The 15,949-nt window shown below is 38.5% G+C and overlaps 1 protein-coding gene across 2 annotated transcripts in view; it reads right to left on the reverse strand.

Annotated features, from left to right (window-relative positions):
- The window catches only part of SNX5 (sorting nexin 5), a 44,504-nt gene that overhangs the window by 10,488 nt on the left and 18,067 nt on the right, over positions 1-15,949 (reverse strand). For both annotated transcript variants that reach the window (XM_036750182.1, XM_036750183.1), the window contains exons 2-8: positions 7,922-8,026; positions 7,595-7,705; positions 6,098-6,219; positions 3,495-3,618; positions 2,533-2,628; positions 564-669; positions 379-454 (exon numbers count right to left, since the gene is read on the reverse strand). In XM_036750182.1, coding sequence (XP_036606077.1) covers positions 379-454; positions 564-669; positions 2,533-2,628; positions 3,495-3,618; positions 6,098-6,219; positions 7,595-7,705; positions 7,922-8,026 — 740 coding nt within the window. The remainder of the gene's footprint in view (positions 1-378; positions 455-563; positions 670-2,532; positions 2,629-3,494; positions 3,619-6,097; positions 6,220-7,594; positions 7,706-7,921; positions 8,027-15,949) is intronic.

Raw genomic sequence — 15,949 nt, forward strand, 5'->3', positions numbered from 1 at the left:
CTATAAAAAAACTGATGCAAACAAAAACAGAAAAATAATATACTCACTGACTATACAACTTTAATCAAAGAACCACAAAACAACCAAAACTGGCTGCAAAATTATAATTGTAAATAATTTAGGCAGAAAGAAAAGATCTGAGACACCTCTCACTTCTCTTGCACAAGTGGTGGACTACTGTGGAATGCTGGGTGGAATACTGCATCAGACTTTTCTGATCCATTGGTTAGCTTTACAGAACTTTTGAGGGAAGGATACAGTGGGAAATGCATACAATATAAAAACAATTGTACTTATCCAAATTTATAATCTGATTTCAGGATCTGCCTGAATTTTCCCTGCACCACTTGCCACCTCCCGCCCTCCAAGTCTGCTCACTTTTTGATGACAGTCGGCTCTTCTAAAGCGAGGCTATTCAAGCAGGCTGAAGTATGGATGTAGTCATCTGCAACGTCTGCAGAAACAAGAATAAAACTTTCAGTTCTATTGTAACAAAGCTCAAAACATTAGTTATTTTTCTTTCTTTTTCTTTTTCATTAACCCAGCAAGCCTATGGTAAGTACTTTTATGAGATCTGGTCATTCGGTCGGCTTTTGCACATGAATCCTTGATCCTATTGTAATAGTTGATGAGGAAATTCTTCTCTTGGTCAAAGAAGTCATCTACCTCCTATAAAGGGGGGAAAAAAGATTTTTTTTAAAAAAGTATTAAGTTAACCAAACCAAGAGAGAAAATCTGGACTAGCTATTTCCATAGAATAACATCTTTAGAATTCACCCTGACAGTTCCTGAGTTCAGACATTCCAATTAGGGATCAGACTTTAAAATGTCTTTACCTATTATACAACATATTAACTGTATTACTAGAAGAGAAATGAAAATCGAATAACATGCCAGGACCTGACTATCAATGAGCAGGAGAAAAAAGAAACAACTGTGAAAGGTTCAGCTGAGCTTAACAGCCAACTGTCCAATTCCTTCCCTTGCACCCAAGAAAAGGAACATTCATAGTAACAAGTAGCAGCTATTAGAGGAGGGACCTGGAAGGGAATCTCGGGGTTCAGTATCTTTTGTTTATCTGGGAAAAGATGGTAGGAGAAAGGGAAGAATGTGGAAACAAAAATTTTATATTTGAGTTGGAAACATTTTTTTTAAAGGATAGGATTAGTGGAGAGGAAGGAGCTGAAAATGAGAATACTTGGTGAGGACAGAAGAGATTTCATTTCCTGTTGAAGTACAAAGCTGATAAAGGAATTCTTAAACTGCAAGGCATCTCTGGAGCCTAGGAAGCTTATTGCAACACAGGAAGGCTGTGTTCAAGATGTTAACCCAAGGAATGCCCAAGTGTGGCCATCTCCCTTCCTGTTCTCTCTGCACTGTGATCCTTCTGCATTAATATCAGCTGAGGTATAAAGGCTTGCACGACCAAGAGGAAGCTGCTCAATCTGTAACACCACCGGAAAGCAACTTTAATCAAAGGGCACACTGCCCAGTTTGGCCAAGAATAATGCATTACTTGACTGGTAAAGACAGTCCTGTAATGGAGGAAACAAGGGATTCATTCTGTTACCTTGAAGGTATGGGAACAAACTATGTTCTGTGTACTTGATAATGAATATATCAGTTTATTTAAACAGAATACATAAATTGAATTCATAGGATAAGTTTGAGACTCAATGTAACAAATGGCCAATATGGAAAGAACCAGGTTCAACTTCAAATTTCATTTAGATTTTTCTAGCTTATAAAAACAATGGAGCATAATACTATGACCATTTCACAAGAGCAAAGTGTGATAGTGAGACGTTCCTCGAGCTCAGTTTTCTTGTGGTGACATCTTTCAAAACTGGTTGGCTATGTTTAGTCTATTCTTCTTGGTAAGATTAGTATGCCAACTTAAGAGGGGTAAGGCACATGTAAAGCCATCTGTAACCTAAGGAAAAAAGACCCTAGACAGATATATTCCAACTAGAGGAAAGTTAAAATTGACCCTCTACTGTTTGGCTCTCTTCTATACATACCCCGATTTTAAGCTCTCAACTCTCTTCTGGCTGCCCTTTTGTTCTCCCCTTCTGAGGTTGCTGCTTTTCTATTTGTGAATCCTTACTGCCTCCCTTTCTGTTACCACGACCTGCATCTTCCTTCCTCGGAAGGAAGCCCTATCTACATCTCCAGAGCTCTCCCTCCAGCTGCTACTTGCTGAGAAACCTGTTTTCTTCTCCCAAGATAATTCTTGTTGTAGCTGAAGTAGGTCACTGAAACAAAAGGGATATATTAGAGACTTTTTTTGATGCTCCTTTCCCTTGGCTAATGCAGCTGCTATTGAGTTCTATACAAAGTGCTTGGATAAAATGTGGATGTAAAAGAGAAAATCCATCCTTTTAAACAATGTTCTTGCTGGGAAACATTTTTTATCACTGATGTGTTATAGTACTGAATTGGTTTCCTCTTCCCTTAGTAGAAGATACAACTGCCAACTAACACCCAGAAAATAGAATCATATTTCAGGAAAAAATGTTAAAAGCCATTTACCTTAACTCCAGAAAAAAGGACTTCATCAGCACTTTTCACCACGCTTTTAAAGAAGCCACCAAACATCTCCTTAGTGTTTTTCCTCCTAACACTTAGCTGGAATTGGGGAAGGGAAGGGAGGGGTAGGGAAATGGAGGTAAAAAAAGGAGTAGATAAAGTTTCAAAAAGATGGTTCATGGAGTGCACACTACATGTTATGAACTAAGAAGAATCATGACCATGTTCTAAGCTACTTATATTTTCCCCAGTGTTGTCACTTTTAGGAGATATTTCCTTTATTTAACAGATATGTGGAACATCCAATCCAACTAAACTAAGTTGGAAGATAATTGTTAAGCCTAAACAAAGGTCTCCCTACTTCTTGAAACTTCAGTTCTTAAGATATGGCATAACATTGCCTGATCATCTACAGAAATTTTTATTTTAGGTTTGCTTATTATTTCGGTTGCCTACAAAAACTATGAAGGAAAAGTCATAATTGATTTTGTTATATACAACCTTAATTTAGAAAAACATTTAATTTAGTGATATGATGGGAGTCTAACACCCATGCAGTTAGCAAGAAACAAGAAACCCAAACATGAAAAATCTCCACAGCCCCAGTCACAAAAACCTCAAGAAGCAGAACGGACATGGCCAAGGACCTCTCTTTGAACCATGAATGAGTGTGCATGCATGACTACTCTTTAACCTTGGGGCTTCTCTGCCCATGTGAGGGGGGGTGTAGCAAAGGCAGGAGTGAGTGCTTTGGAAGAAAAAAGAAAAATGACTTTTCCTGGCAAGGAAAGATAGTGAGTGAGTTAGCAAAATGCTTTCTGCAATTTGAAATCTGAAAGCTCTTCTTGCTAGTACTGTGTCTCTAGTTTGTACTTTTTAGTGACAAGCTTAGAACCTTCTCAATGGATTTTGGGGCATACAGTATAATCTTAACAGACCCTATAAAAGAGATGTAAGTATCTTACATCCTGATCATATTCCAGGAAAACATGAAAGTTGCGATCTTTGCTGAGGACAGGATGAGAAGAAAGTCGCTGAAGAAAAACTTCATGGGATGATACAGTCTTCTTAAAGACAGCTAGATATTCCCTGAAATAAATGTACAGTATTGAGACCTATGCTCAATTCCTTGATCATCTTAATGATCCCCAGTATTGATTAACTATTGGCCTATCAAAATCTGACAGTAGAATTTAGTGCGACAAATGGCATTTGATTATGTTGCTGTTCTCACCTAGGTAAGCAGCAGATCAGTAAAGAACATACTGGCACTAACAGAAACCACCAAAATAAAAAAATCAAAGCAATAGTAAGTATCATCATGGTTATCCTCCAATTGCTCAGGCATGATTAGCAAGAATCACACTAACCTATTACCATAGTTTATCAGTCCCAGAGACAAGTCAAAACCAGCTATGCAGTTCTGAGCAGCCATGCAATTAACACAAGCACAAAGTCTGAAATAAGCATGGGGTTCGGTGGATTGTGTCATTGTCTCTTCTCCCCACTGCCCCCAATTCCTTGAGTCTATTAATTTTTTAACTAACCCATAAATTTAAAAAATAGTCTTTGGGTAATAAAAATTTGCCAGTATTTGGGCACCCAATCACATACAAGCAGCACTGTACTACCTACTACATATGTGTATATAGAGAGGAGGGAGTTTGGAAGAAACTGTTTAAGATAATAGCAAATATGGCCTTGATTTTTAAAAGTTTACAGTCTAATTGGATGTTTACTGCCAAATGTATTTCTACCATGGCAAAGTAAATGTGAAATAACTAGTCCAGATCCAACAGACTTACAAATAAAATTTATACAACAGAAGGTTGGGACGACTAGGAACAACTCAATTCATTCTATCATCATCTAATGAATGGCTGCAATGTGCAAAGAAGCATTTTGACAGAGATATTCAAAGACATGGTACTTGCCTATGAGGCAATATCCCAGGGAGATAAGACATGTACACGAATGTAAGAATATAAAATCTGAAAAATGATCATTGGTATAAAAAAAATGCTATGAAGGTTCAGAGGACAGAAAAACAACTTCCAACTGAGTGGAAGGTATGATCAGGGAAAACTTCATGAGTAAACACTTAGCAATTCAATAAGTAAATATTCCAAAGTACAAAATCCCATGTTTAGGGAACAGCATAAGAAAAGGCCCAAGTCAGGAAAGTATGAGATGACTGTAGAACAATGAATAGTCCAGTTGTAATGGGATGTATGGTCTGTGAATGGGTGTAGGGAGAGAAGACTAAACAGGTAGGTTGAAGCCAGACTGGAACAAATCTAATTATTAGGCTTACAGACTCTGGACTTTTATCTTGCAAGCAACGGGAAGCCATGATCAGAGCTGTGCATTAAGAAAACTGTTCTAACACTGGTGACCAAGATAGCCTGGACAAGAGTCTAAAAAGGGAACTCTGATTATAGTACTGCAGTAGTCTACAAGTACAGCAAGCAGCAGTAACAGCAGGGAGGGACAGATTTAAAAGATGCTAAAGTGGCAAAAGAGGATCTAGCAATGATGTGGAGATGAAGGAAGAAACAGAAAAGATGACTCCAAGGTTTTAAATATGACACAGAGAGTATATGAACACTAACAGAAATGGAAAAGTCATGAAGAATAAATTTGGAAGATGGCAATCAGCGTTGATATGTTTAATGAAGTAGCTAGAAGACATCTAGATAGTAATATTCAGTAGGCAGCTGTGAGTGTGTGTGTGTGTGTGTGAGAGAGAGAGAGAGAGAGAGAGAGAGAGAGAGAGAGAGAGAGAGAGAGAGAGAGAGAGAGAGAGAGAAGAGAGACAGAATTGAGTGTGTGTGAGTGTGTGTGCGTCTGTGTGTGTGTAAAACTAAGAAAGCAGGAAGGTCAGTCCTGGACATATAAATGAAGAATGAGGTAATACCTTTATGTAGGATAAAGAGAGAAAGAAAGGAGCCAGAGAAAGGCCAAATATAGGAAGAGAACTAGGAATGCAGAATATTACAAATGAAGCCAATTCAAGAGTTTGGAAGGGATAGTAAACTGTTAAATGCAGAAGAGGAAAGACACAGAGGAAGAAAGCCAAAGTGTTTCCTAAAGTTCTGTCCTTGGCCCCTGCCCCTCCCATAACCCATATTTTGACTTAGGACTTTAAGTGGATTTTGTATGGTACAGTGAAAAGAAACAGTTATAGGATAATTACACTACCTAACAACAGGGCAAAAGTTCTTCTATGTAACCAGCTCCCAATCAACAAGGACAGAACAAAGAAAGCACTTCTTTAGGCTATGAGATGAAAAGGTGTTCTATTGGTAAGGCTGGGTTTATATCACAGCTATGCTTCTGTGTGACATGAGATAACTCGCTCCCCTGCTCTGAGCTTGTTTCCTCCTCTATGAAGTGAAAGAATTAGATGAGATAGTCTATAAAGTTGAGTAGATAACAATAAACAACATTCATATATAGCCAGTAGTCACTGAATATATTCTCTTGTACCTATTCTCAAGCCTCTTTCTCTGTTTCCTCCAAAGGAAGTCAATAAACCAGATACCACCCTCCAAAACACTACACTTACGCTTCTAGTTCTTGCTTCATTTTTGCAAATTCTTCTTTTGTCATAGAGCCTTCACCTTCCCCCAGCTTCTGCATCTTCTCTCTGGGGCCATCAAAGTCAGGCTTTGTAGGAGCAGGTGGTATCTGCATTCAACACAATATTCATAAGGACTCTTAAAGAAGATTTTTAAGAAATGCTATTTCAGGTTATATTTAAAGATTCAATTTTCCTTTCTATATTCTACTGTCCCAGTCCAAGGTCGGTCAACTCTAGAATAAGAATGGGCAATATTTAGAAGCAGAACATAAGAACAGCTGCAGTATCTCCCCATAGAATGATGGCAGACTAAGTAGCCAGAGCAAATCTCACTCCACCCCAGTCTCAATTAGTAGTTCAGACAAAAATCTGTGGGATCTCCCCATCTTCTGTTTCTTTAGTACCACCAATATTTACATGTAGTAGTTTAGGGAGGAGGGTCAGGGGGTACCTGTCCTAGAAAAGCACTTAGGTTTACTTACACTAGTCCTTCAAACTTAAATTAAAAAGGAAAAATATACATATATATATATATACATATATATGCCTTTCTTTAATTTACTTGAGTATTAGACCCAGCAGATAGATTATTATTGACAAAAATGAAAGATGAGATGCCAGGTTACGAGTTTTTAGCCTGTTTTAACACTAGCTTAAACAAGCATTTAAAATACCCAGGGTTCAATATTTCCCAAACTGCAGCCAGCACTGAGTCATCACTAATACTAGAAATGGTTTCTAGTCTTCAAACAAAGGGATTTCATAGGAATGTTCTGTTTTGTTTTAAAGTGCTTTAAGTTTTGGCCAAGTGGACACCCCCATTCACAGGTTCAACTGCCAACTAGGATTATATTGTCAACTAGGATTCACCGTTTAGGCTGAGAAACCATTTACATTTATCAACTACTTGGCAGGTCAAATTGCATCTGGTTATCAATTCATGGATGCAAAAACCAAAGAACTACAAGATAAGTAGAATGAAGACGATGGAATAAGGCCTAAATCCTTACTTGAGCAGAGCTCTACAATAAATATTAAGAAGCACCTGTCCTGTCCTATTATAATATTAAGGATGAACATTTGTGGTTGGGTTGGTCTGCACGAGTCTTTATTCTACTGGAGTTCATGCTAAAGAAAGGCCAGGGGTCAAAATGAAAAAAAACTTCAGATAAACTTTATTACTGAACTGCTTACAGCTAATTCTACATTAAGCAGAGTCAAAAACCAAAGGGGAAAGTAATGCTAATCTTATAATACTGATAGTATTTTGTAAAAACACAATCATTTGAAAGGTTTTAATGAAGTATCTCCTATCATTTAAATGGAAAAATAATCATTTTGTTAAAAAGAGCTGAAAAGATACTAAAACGAATTTTTGCTGTATTAAAGATGAGAAAAGGTTCTTTCAAGCAAATCAAGCAATAACTAAAAAAAGAAGCATCTTAGCAGAACAATTTGCCTCTTTAAAGCCTAAGCACTTACAATGAGCCCTGCATATTCTTCAGTTTCAGTAAGTGTATCATGTAGCCACACAAAGTCTTCATGCTGTCTTGTAACAGAAAACTCTGGATTCTGAAAAACGGACAGGGTGGTCTATATAGGAAGAAAAAAGGTTGAGAGATAACTATCAATTTCAAATAAATACAGACCATTACCTATACCCCGCTAACAGCATGCCATCTTTCCTTTACCAATAATCCAATAAAATTCATGGACATTTTCTTATCTATCAAAAGGGTACAAAATAAACATAACAGCTTTATAGCCCCTCTTATCACCACCACCCATTCTTTCTATATATAAAATTACCTTCGTATGCACTGTGAACTTGACCTTATCTCTTTCACTGAGTGCATCAGGGATGTCAATCTGGAGTGAAGGATCAACATTCAGGTCCACAGACACGGATCTCAACTGGAAAACATAAAAGTTACTCTTCAATTTCTGTCATCTTTGACAATTTATAGGGTGTGAGGAAAAACCTCAGTTTAGAAAATGTATTTTTTTCATTCATTCAATGAACAGTTATTAAATATCTCCTAAGTGCCAAGCATTATGCTAAGCAATGGGGTACAAAGAAAAGGCAAAAGACAATCTCTAACCCTGAGGAGCTCACAATCTAATGAGACAACACCACAAAGAAGATGAAAATGTGGGAAGAAGGAGGAGAAAACCAAGTGTGGAGGAACATTGTGAAGACACATGAGTAATGGTGAGGTGGCTGCCTTCGGGCCTCCCCTTTTATATGGAGGATGTGAGAAGGGCTTTCTGATATCTGTCTTCTACCCTCTCCAATCAAAGGATATATTGCCTCAATTTCCCATTGGATCCCTCTCCCTCCCTGTCTCTGAGCCATCCTAACAAAACAAAACAAAAACAAACTTTTTTAAAGAAAAAAATTCGGAAAAACCATTTTAAAAATCTGACATTATACAGTATTCCACACCGGTTGATCCTGATCTCTACAAAGGGGAAGGGAGACTTCTCGTAAGTCTTCTTCGGGAACAAGTTTATTCTCTATAATTTTATATTCAGTTTTGGGCATTTCATGATTGTCTTTCCATTTACCTACTATAATCTGGAATGGATCTGCTTAGTTCATTTTCTACCATTTCATATAAACTTTTCCATGCTTTTCTATATTCATCATTTCTTACAGCACAGTAACATTCCATTACACTCATTGTACTACAATTTGGCCAGCTATTTCCCAATTGATGGGCACCTCCTTAGTTTCTAATTCTTCACAAAAAACATTGCGATAGATATATTGGTACATAAGGAGACATCTTTTTATTAATGCCTTCTACAAAGTACATACCTAGCAGTTTAATCTATAGGTCGAAGGGTCATTTTATTTGCATAATTCCAAATTACCTTCCATAATGATTACACTAATTCATGTAACCACAATGCCTGTCTCTTTAAAATTGTTCCATCCAACAGCCATCTTTTGTCTTCTTTGCTAATTTGCTGGAAATAGAATGAAACGTTGGTTATTTTGATTTTCAGTTCTCTTTTTAGTGATTTGGGGGATTCTTTCACATAGCAGTTAATTGTTTTAAGTTCTTTTGAGCTCTGTATCCTTTAACCACTTCTCTACTGGGGAAATGAAATGGTAAAACTGCAGTTGTGTTAATTTGCATTTCTATTATCATCCTCAATTTGGGTCATGTTTTTAAAAAACATGCCATGTTTGAGGAACTGCAGGAACACAAGCAAACTTATATACTGCTGGCAAAACTCTGAAATGAGAGAAGTTATTACAATGTTTGTTCACTTGATCACTACCGGGCATAGATCCTGTGGGGGTTAAAAACAACCATGAAAAAAAGGTCCAGAATATACCAAAATATTCATAACAGTAAAGAAATGAGAGCAAAATGGGTATCCATGCACTGGAAAGTGGCTGAACAAATTGTGATATATGAACACAAGGAATTCATAAAAAGGAAACTCCAAATAAATGAAAAACCTATGCTTGTCCTAAGGAGCAGCTACTGAAATATCCATACCATCTCCTGGCCCATGGCTCCCTGAAGGTCAAGGGCTGTGAAGAATACTGCCTATGATGTCATGCCATCATTCTAGTAGTTTACCTCTTTTTTTCTTGGGCAGCATAGAGGAAGAGAAGAGGGTCCAGGATAGAAACACAAGGGACCCCAAGCAGCAGGTGAATGAAGATCCAGCAGAGCAGACAGAGAAGAAGCAGTCTATATAAGACTACAGAGGATACAGGCTCCTTCCTGATTTAGGTTTGTTTTTCTTATGTGAACTGAAGCACAACAAACCAAACGGAAGAAAATACAGTAGCTGGTCTTGTCACACCTGATTCTACATTACTTTTGAGTTACAGGTCAGTGTTTAGATATCATACAGTATAAAGTAAGGTCTCTCTGAACAACCTAGAGCCTAAAGGAAAAAAATATGAACACTCGCAGAACGACAATCCATCTTATGATGTAAAATATTTTTAACTTAAATTTTGAAAGGCTATAAACATTATTTTCAAACTGAAAACCCAGATGCTAAAATCTTGTCAATTTCTACTCTAGAGGCTTACTACTTTAAATGCTTTTGTGATACTTGTTTTTTCTAAGTCAATTTAGTCTTATTAAAGTAGTAGAAACCATAGACTAAGTGATATACAAAATAAGAGCTAAGTCTAGGTACGGAATACAAACCATTAAGTATATGCTTAATCATAAAAGGAGTCTGTTTTTGAAAAAGAGAAAGCAAGGACAGGTCTGAGTCAACCTTTGGGGAATTCGAGTTATGGGGAGCAAGTACTCTGGGTAGCATTCTGATTAGGACAATCAGAAACAAGAGAAAACTAGTATTAGATGAAAGGAATAGAAAGGTAGCAAGTTTGGAAGTAAAGTTCTCAGGGACTTTTTGACAAAGAGATCAATGGGGAGTCAGAGAAAGCTTGAGGAAATGTAAGAATCACTTAAAGGTGATACCACCAAAAAATAAAAAATTTAAATTTTTTTTAAAAGGAGAAAAAAGGGTGGATTTCAAAACTGAAATAACTAGAGACTAATCATGGATGGGGTCTTTCACAGAATACCTCCTGTGTGTGTCCAATACCTCAAAAATATGCTGCTCTAAGGTCAGAAAGGAAATGGATGGAATCAAGCAATGCCTGGAAAGCACAAACCAGTTCTGGCAAGATAAAGATAAGGATGGAGTAAATTCCAAGATTCAGTCTTAGAAGAAAGACAGTCATCTATAAAATATTCTACATCTCACCCCCAATCCACCCAGCATTCCCTCCTTTATTCCAGTCTCTTGAGGGTGAACCCTGTTTTCGCCCTGGATCCTATCTAGTCCAATCTTTTCCAGGAATCCTCTCTCATCTTCAAACTCACCTTTATCTAATGAATTTTTCTCTTCACCATCCACAATCATTCCCACAAGCTACTGTCCTATTATCTCTCCACCCCTTCATAGGGAAATTCCTGGGAAAAATGGCTTATCTTCACTCTTTCACCTCAAATTCATTTTTGGCTTCTAACCTCATCAAAAGAAATGGCACGGTAACCAATGATCCATTTATTACCAAATTTGGTGGTCTTTTTTCAGTCATTATTCTTGTCTTTCTGTGTTCTCTCCTCCCTGTTCCTTATACTGCTCTCTCCCCTAATCTAGCTTCTTCTCAGTCCTTTGCTGAATCACCATTATCTTCTCTCTTCACTCTCGATGGATCTCATAAGCTCCCATGGGTTCAGCTATCACTTTTGTAAATGACTTCCAGATTTATATGAGATAGATAGATTAGATAAACAGATAGACAGACAGATAGATACAACTAATTACTGAATATACCTCCAATTGGATATCTCAAAGCCATTTCAAACTCCATGTTTCAAACCAAGCTAATTATCCTCCCTCTCCCCACCAATATCACCTCTCCCTTCCTAAATTCCCTATGTGTCAAAGGTACCACCATTCTTTCAGAGCCTCCCTTGACTCCTCACCTCTTGTATCCAAATTGTTGCTAAGTCTTGTTATTGTTACTTCTCTCTCTACATCTCATACCCATCCCACACCTCCACTCACATAGCTCTCCCACCTTTGCAATGGTGCTTTCTCCCTCTCCCTTCCCCCCTTCTCTCTCTTCCTCTTCCTCCCCCCTCCCTTTCCCTCTCTCTCTCTCTGGCTCCAGTGGCTCCCTATTACCTATACCAGAGCTGTCCAACTTTAGGTTATCTTAGGGCCGCGTTAAAATAATTATTCGAGGGCCACACCCAGAATAAAAAATACAGTACACTAATAGAAAGTGGGGGAACGTGTGTTATCAATACGACACACAAAGGCTCAAAGTGCAAAAGCAAACACAAACAGTATAAACACATACTGACTAGTCTGTATCATACAGATGGAACGCATCCCATGGATGGATTGAAAATTCTGTGTGATATGCTCCATCCGTAATACTGCTTAAAAACACCAAAGAAAATTAACATCAATGAGAGTATTCATTAGTGATGGAATTAAAAAATCTAACACACATTCCATGCAAATTATTATTTTACTTTTTTGCTCATAAAAATTAAAACCCACAGGCGGGCTGCATAAAACCACACTGCAGGCTGCATGAGGCCTGCGGACTGTATTTTGGACAGCCCTGACCTATACGATATGGCTTTTAAAGCCCTTTCCAATATGGCTCCAGCCTGCCTTTGCAGGCTTACTGCATGTTACTCTTACACACCACATACTCCATCCCATCTGGCCTCCCTGCTGTTCTCTGTACGTGACATCCCTGTGCCACTGTACTTGGTCCCTGAAACACACTCCCTCCCTCATCTCCACCTGGGAAATGCTTAGCTTTCTTCAAATATCAACTTAAGCACCGCCTTTAGGAAGCCCTTTCCAATCTACTAGCTGCTAGGGCCCTCCCCCTGGAAATTACTTTGTCGCTATTTGGAATTTAGGTTTCTCTGCATATGTTTTGCTTCCACTAACCCCATAGGAGGTAAGTAATCTCAGGGCATGAAAGGAGGCACCATTTCATATTCAGCACCTAACGTAGTACCTGGAACAAGGCACACACTGAAAAGCAACTTTTTGAGTAAATGAAGCTTCATGAGAGCACCTGTATTCTGCTACACTTAAACACATGAAAAGTATTTATCTGGCCATTTATTAATTCCTAAAGCAAAGGTAAGTAGCAAAGTGGATAGAGTGCCTAGCCTGAGGTCAAGAAAACTCATCTTTCTGAGTTCAAATCTGGCCTAACGCTAGCTGTGTGACCCTGGGCAAGTCCCTATTTTCCTCAGTTTCCTCATCTGCAAAATGAGCTGGAGAAGGAAACGGCAAAATACTCCAAAATCTTAGCCAAGAAAAGCCCAAATGGGGTCTCACAGAGTTGAACACGACAGAACAACAACAAAAGCAAAGTTGATCTCTCTGCCCATTAAACTAGTTATACAAATGAACACTAAGAGACTAATTTAGCTCCATCTGCAATACTGTGTTCGGCTCTGGGTGCCAGGACATCAAAAAGGTCATGGAATAGAAGGACCAAGAAAGAGAGCTGAAGCCTAGAAATTGTCCAAACAGCTACTGGTTAAAAGAACAAGGAATACCCAGCTTAAAGTGAATATTATGGTGTGTGGGGGTTGGAGAAGCTCTGTATTAGCTATCCAAGTATTGTAAAGGCTATCCTGTAGAAGAGGGATCATGCCAGTTCCATCCAGCCCCAGAGGGCAGAATTAGGAACAATGGATGGAAATTGCAGAGGCAAATTTTGGCTCAAAAGAAGGAAAAACTTCCTCACAATTACAGCTGTCCAAAAGTGGGAAGGGCTGCCTCAGCAAACAGTGAGCATCTGATCCCCAGCCATCACCAAGGGTGTTACTTATTGAATAAGCTACAAGGCGGTGGCATGGTTCTATGGTCTGAGGTACCTTCCAATTCAAATGTTCTATTCTATTACTGTCCCCTCTCCCGTTCACTAGTCTGCTTTCCAATTCTGTGGTTTAGTGAGACAGAAAAAAATATATCAAGATATGAAAACAAACATGTGAGATATATTTATTAAATGATTCTTTGAGAAGACTTAGAAAGCAAGAAACACATCCTGATGCATCTAACAAGTTTTTTCTAACAAAGAACTTTGAATTTTCCTCAAGCTTATCTAGTTACCACTCAAAAAAGATGTCTTAGTCAAACACAGCCAAATTTCCTTAATCACTATTTGTTTCAGTACACTAATTTTTAACGAAAGCTTCAACAATCAACTTCAATATTAGAATAGTCCTTTGGATTCCTTTATTTCAGGTTGGATTCTAGTTTACTCTTAGCTGTTTGCCAGTTTTGGCATGGATTCACTGCTCTCATATGACTGTTTGTCATATGGTCACCTGATTCCAGATTTGATAGTAACTTCCTGCAAATGAAGATAAGGCTAGAGGTCAGGGATCATCATAGCAGGATGTCGCAGCTGGCTCTAGCATAAGCATACTTCTAGTAACACTTCCTTCCTCTTTAAGAGGAATGACCATTTGTGGAAAAAGTTCATTAATCAAAAATATCCAAGTCAGCACGAACATACATGGAATGTTCAAGTTAACTGGGCTACACAAAACTTCTTATTTCAGCATAGGGGACTGGAGTGTCTATGTTTCAATATGCTTGCTGGAAGTGAATGCTACAAAATTAATGACTAAGCTTGGCCCCAAAGATGACATTCCCCCATTGCCTCTTTGCAGAGGCCAGCAATCATGGGTGTGGAACACTGCTTATTACATCATATTTTTTCTGATGTACTTGTTAAGTTTTGCAAAATTTTTTCCTTTCTCTTTCTTTAAAAAACAATCTTTTTATAAAGGATAGTTCTCTAGGTGTGGGTGACAGGAGGCATACAGTGGGAATTGCAGGTGATATAAAAAAGAGAATATCTCAACAAAAATTTATCTTAATAATATAAATAAAATGCTTTTAGGGGCAATTAGGTGGAGCAGTGAATAGAACACTGGCCCTGGAGTTGAGAGGACCCGAGTTCAAATCCAAGGCAAAATGGCTCAGCACTCAACTGTGTGATCTTGGGCAAGTCATTTAACCTCAATTGCCTTGCCCTCTCCCCTCCAAAAATAAAAATAACAAAATAAATAAAATGTTTTTGAATTGAATTATTCAGATTCAAGCCTCCCACATTATACCTGGCAAGAATAGTGAGGCTAGGCCCCTGACCTATTAGTACATATGTGCTTAATTAGGTTTAAAAAAAATTATTGGTAAACTATCAAAAAAGCTACATTTCCAGGTGAGGCGGCCAAATTTGGCCAACATGCTAGACACTGTAAACCTCAAGAAAAATATCACAGAATGCCTATGTATACCTGTCTTACTACAGACCTAGGAAGATTCAGAATACTAAAAGCCCAGTATACATGGAGCTCACAAGACAGTAAGGGAAGCCAGTTTTATTGAGGTGAGATAATCACAAAATGAACGGCAGTCCTGCTGGAGTCCTGAAGTTTTGTGCCTTCACCCCAAGGCCCCTCTCCCTACACCAATAAAATCTGGCCGATTTGTATAGTATGTTTACCTGGTCAGGGCGAAGCACAGGAAGAAAGGAGAGATAAGCCTGGATCAGGGAACTAGAGGGAGTAAAGACTCCTAGGGAATGGGAGGCTAATTAATATTCAAACTCCCAGGCTGTAAGGAAAATGGGGCTTGGGCCCAAAATTGTGATTCAAGACCAGACCAAGTGATCTAAGGTTTAGAGCTTCCTATAGAATTCACCCTGTATCTGGGTAAGAAGGCTACTGTGGTCATTACAGCCTCATTTGCACAATTTCATCAGGCAAAAGCAGCAAATCTTTTGATACACCACACCTCAAATCTCCCTAAGTTTTCAATTATCCTTTCATAGGGTCTCAGAAGAGGTCTATACCTCTACCTCACCAAGTTCCTTTCTCATAGGCTCAAAGATTGGTGAAGCCAACTCACTGACATTTGAACAATGGGTTGAGATAATGGAAAAGAGTCAGAGGCAAAGTTCAAGTCTCAGGGCAGCTGGCAGACAAAGTAGAACACCCAGCCTGGAATCAGGGAAACCTGAATTCAAATCTGGCCTCGGGCACTTACTAGCTGTGTGACCCTAGGCAAGTCATTTCAACCTGTTTGCCTCAGTTTCCTCATCTGTAAAATGATCTGGAGAAGGAAATGGCAAACCACTCCAATATCTTTGCCAAGAAAACCCCAAAGGGATCACGAACACCTGGACATAACTAGAATGACTGGCCCCAAAATTCAGACCCTGCTTACTTGCCTCTGTGATGTCACCTACATCACTTAATCACTCAGACCTCAGCTTCCTCATCC

The sequence above is a fragment of the Trichosurus vulpecula genome, chromosome 3 (assembly GCF_011100635.1).
Source record: "Trichosurus vulpecula isolate mTriVul1 chromosome 3, mTriVul1.pri, whole genome shotgun sequence".
Classification (NCBI taxonomy): domain Eukaryota; kingdom Metazoa; phylum Chordata; class Mammalia; order Diprotodontia; family Phalangeridae; genus Trichosurus; species Trichosurus vulpecula.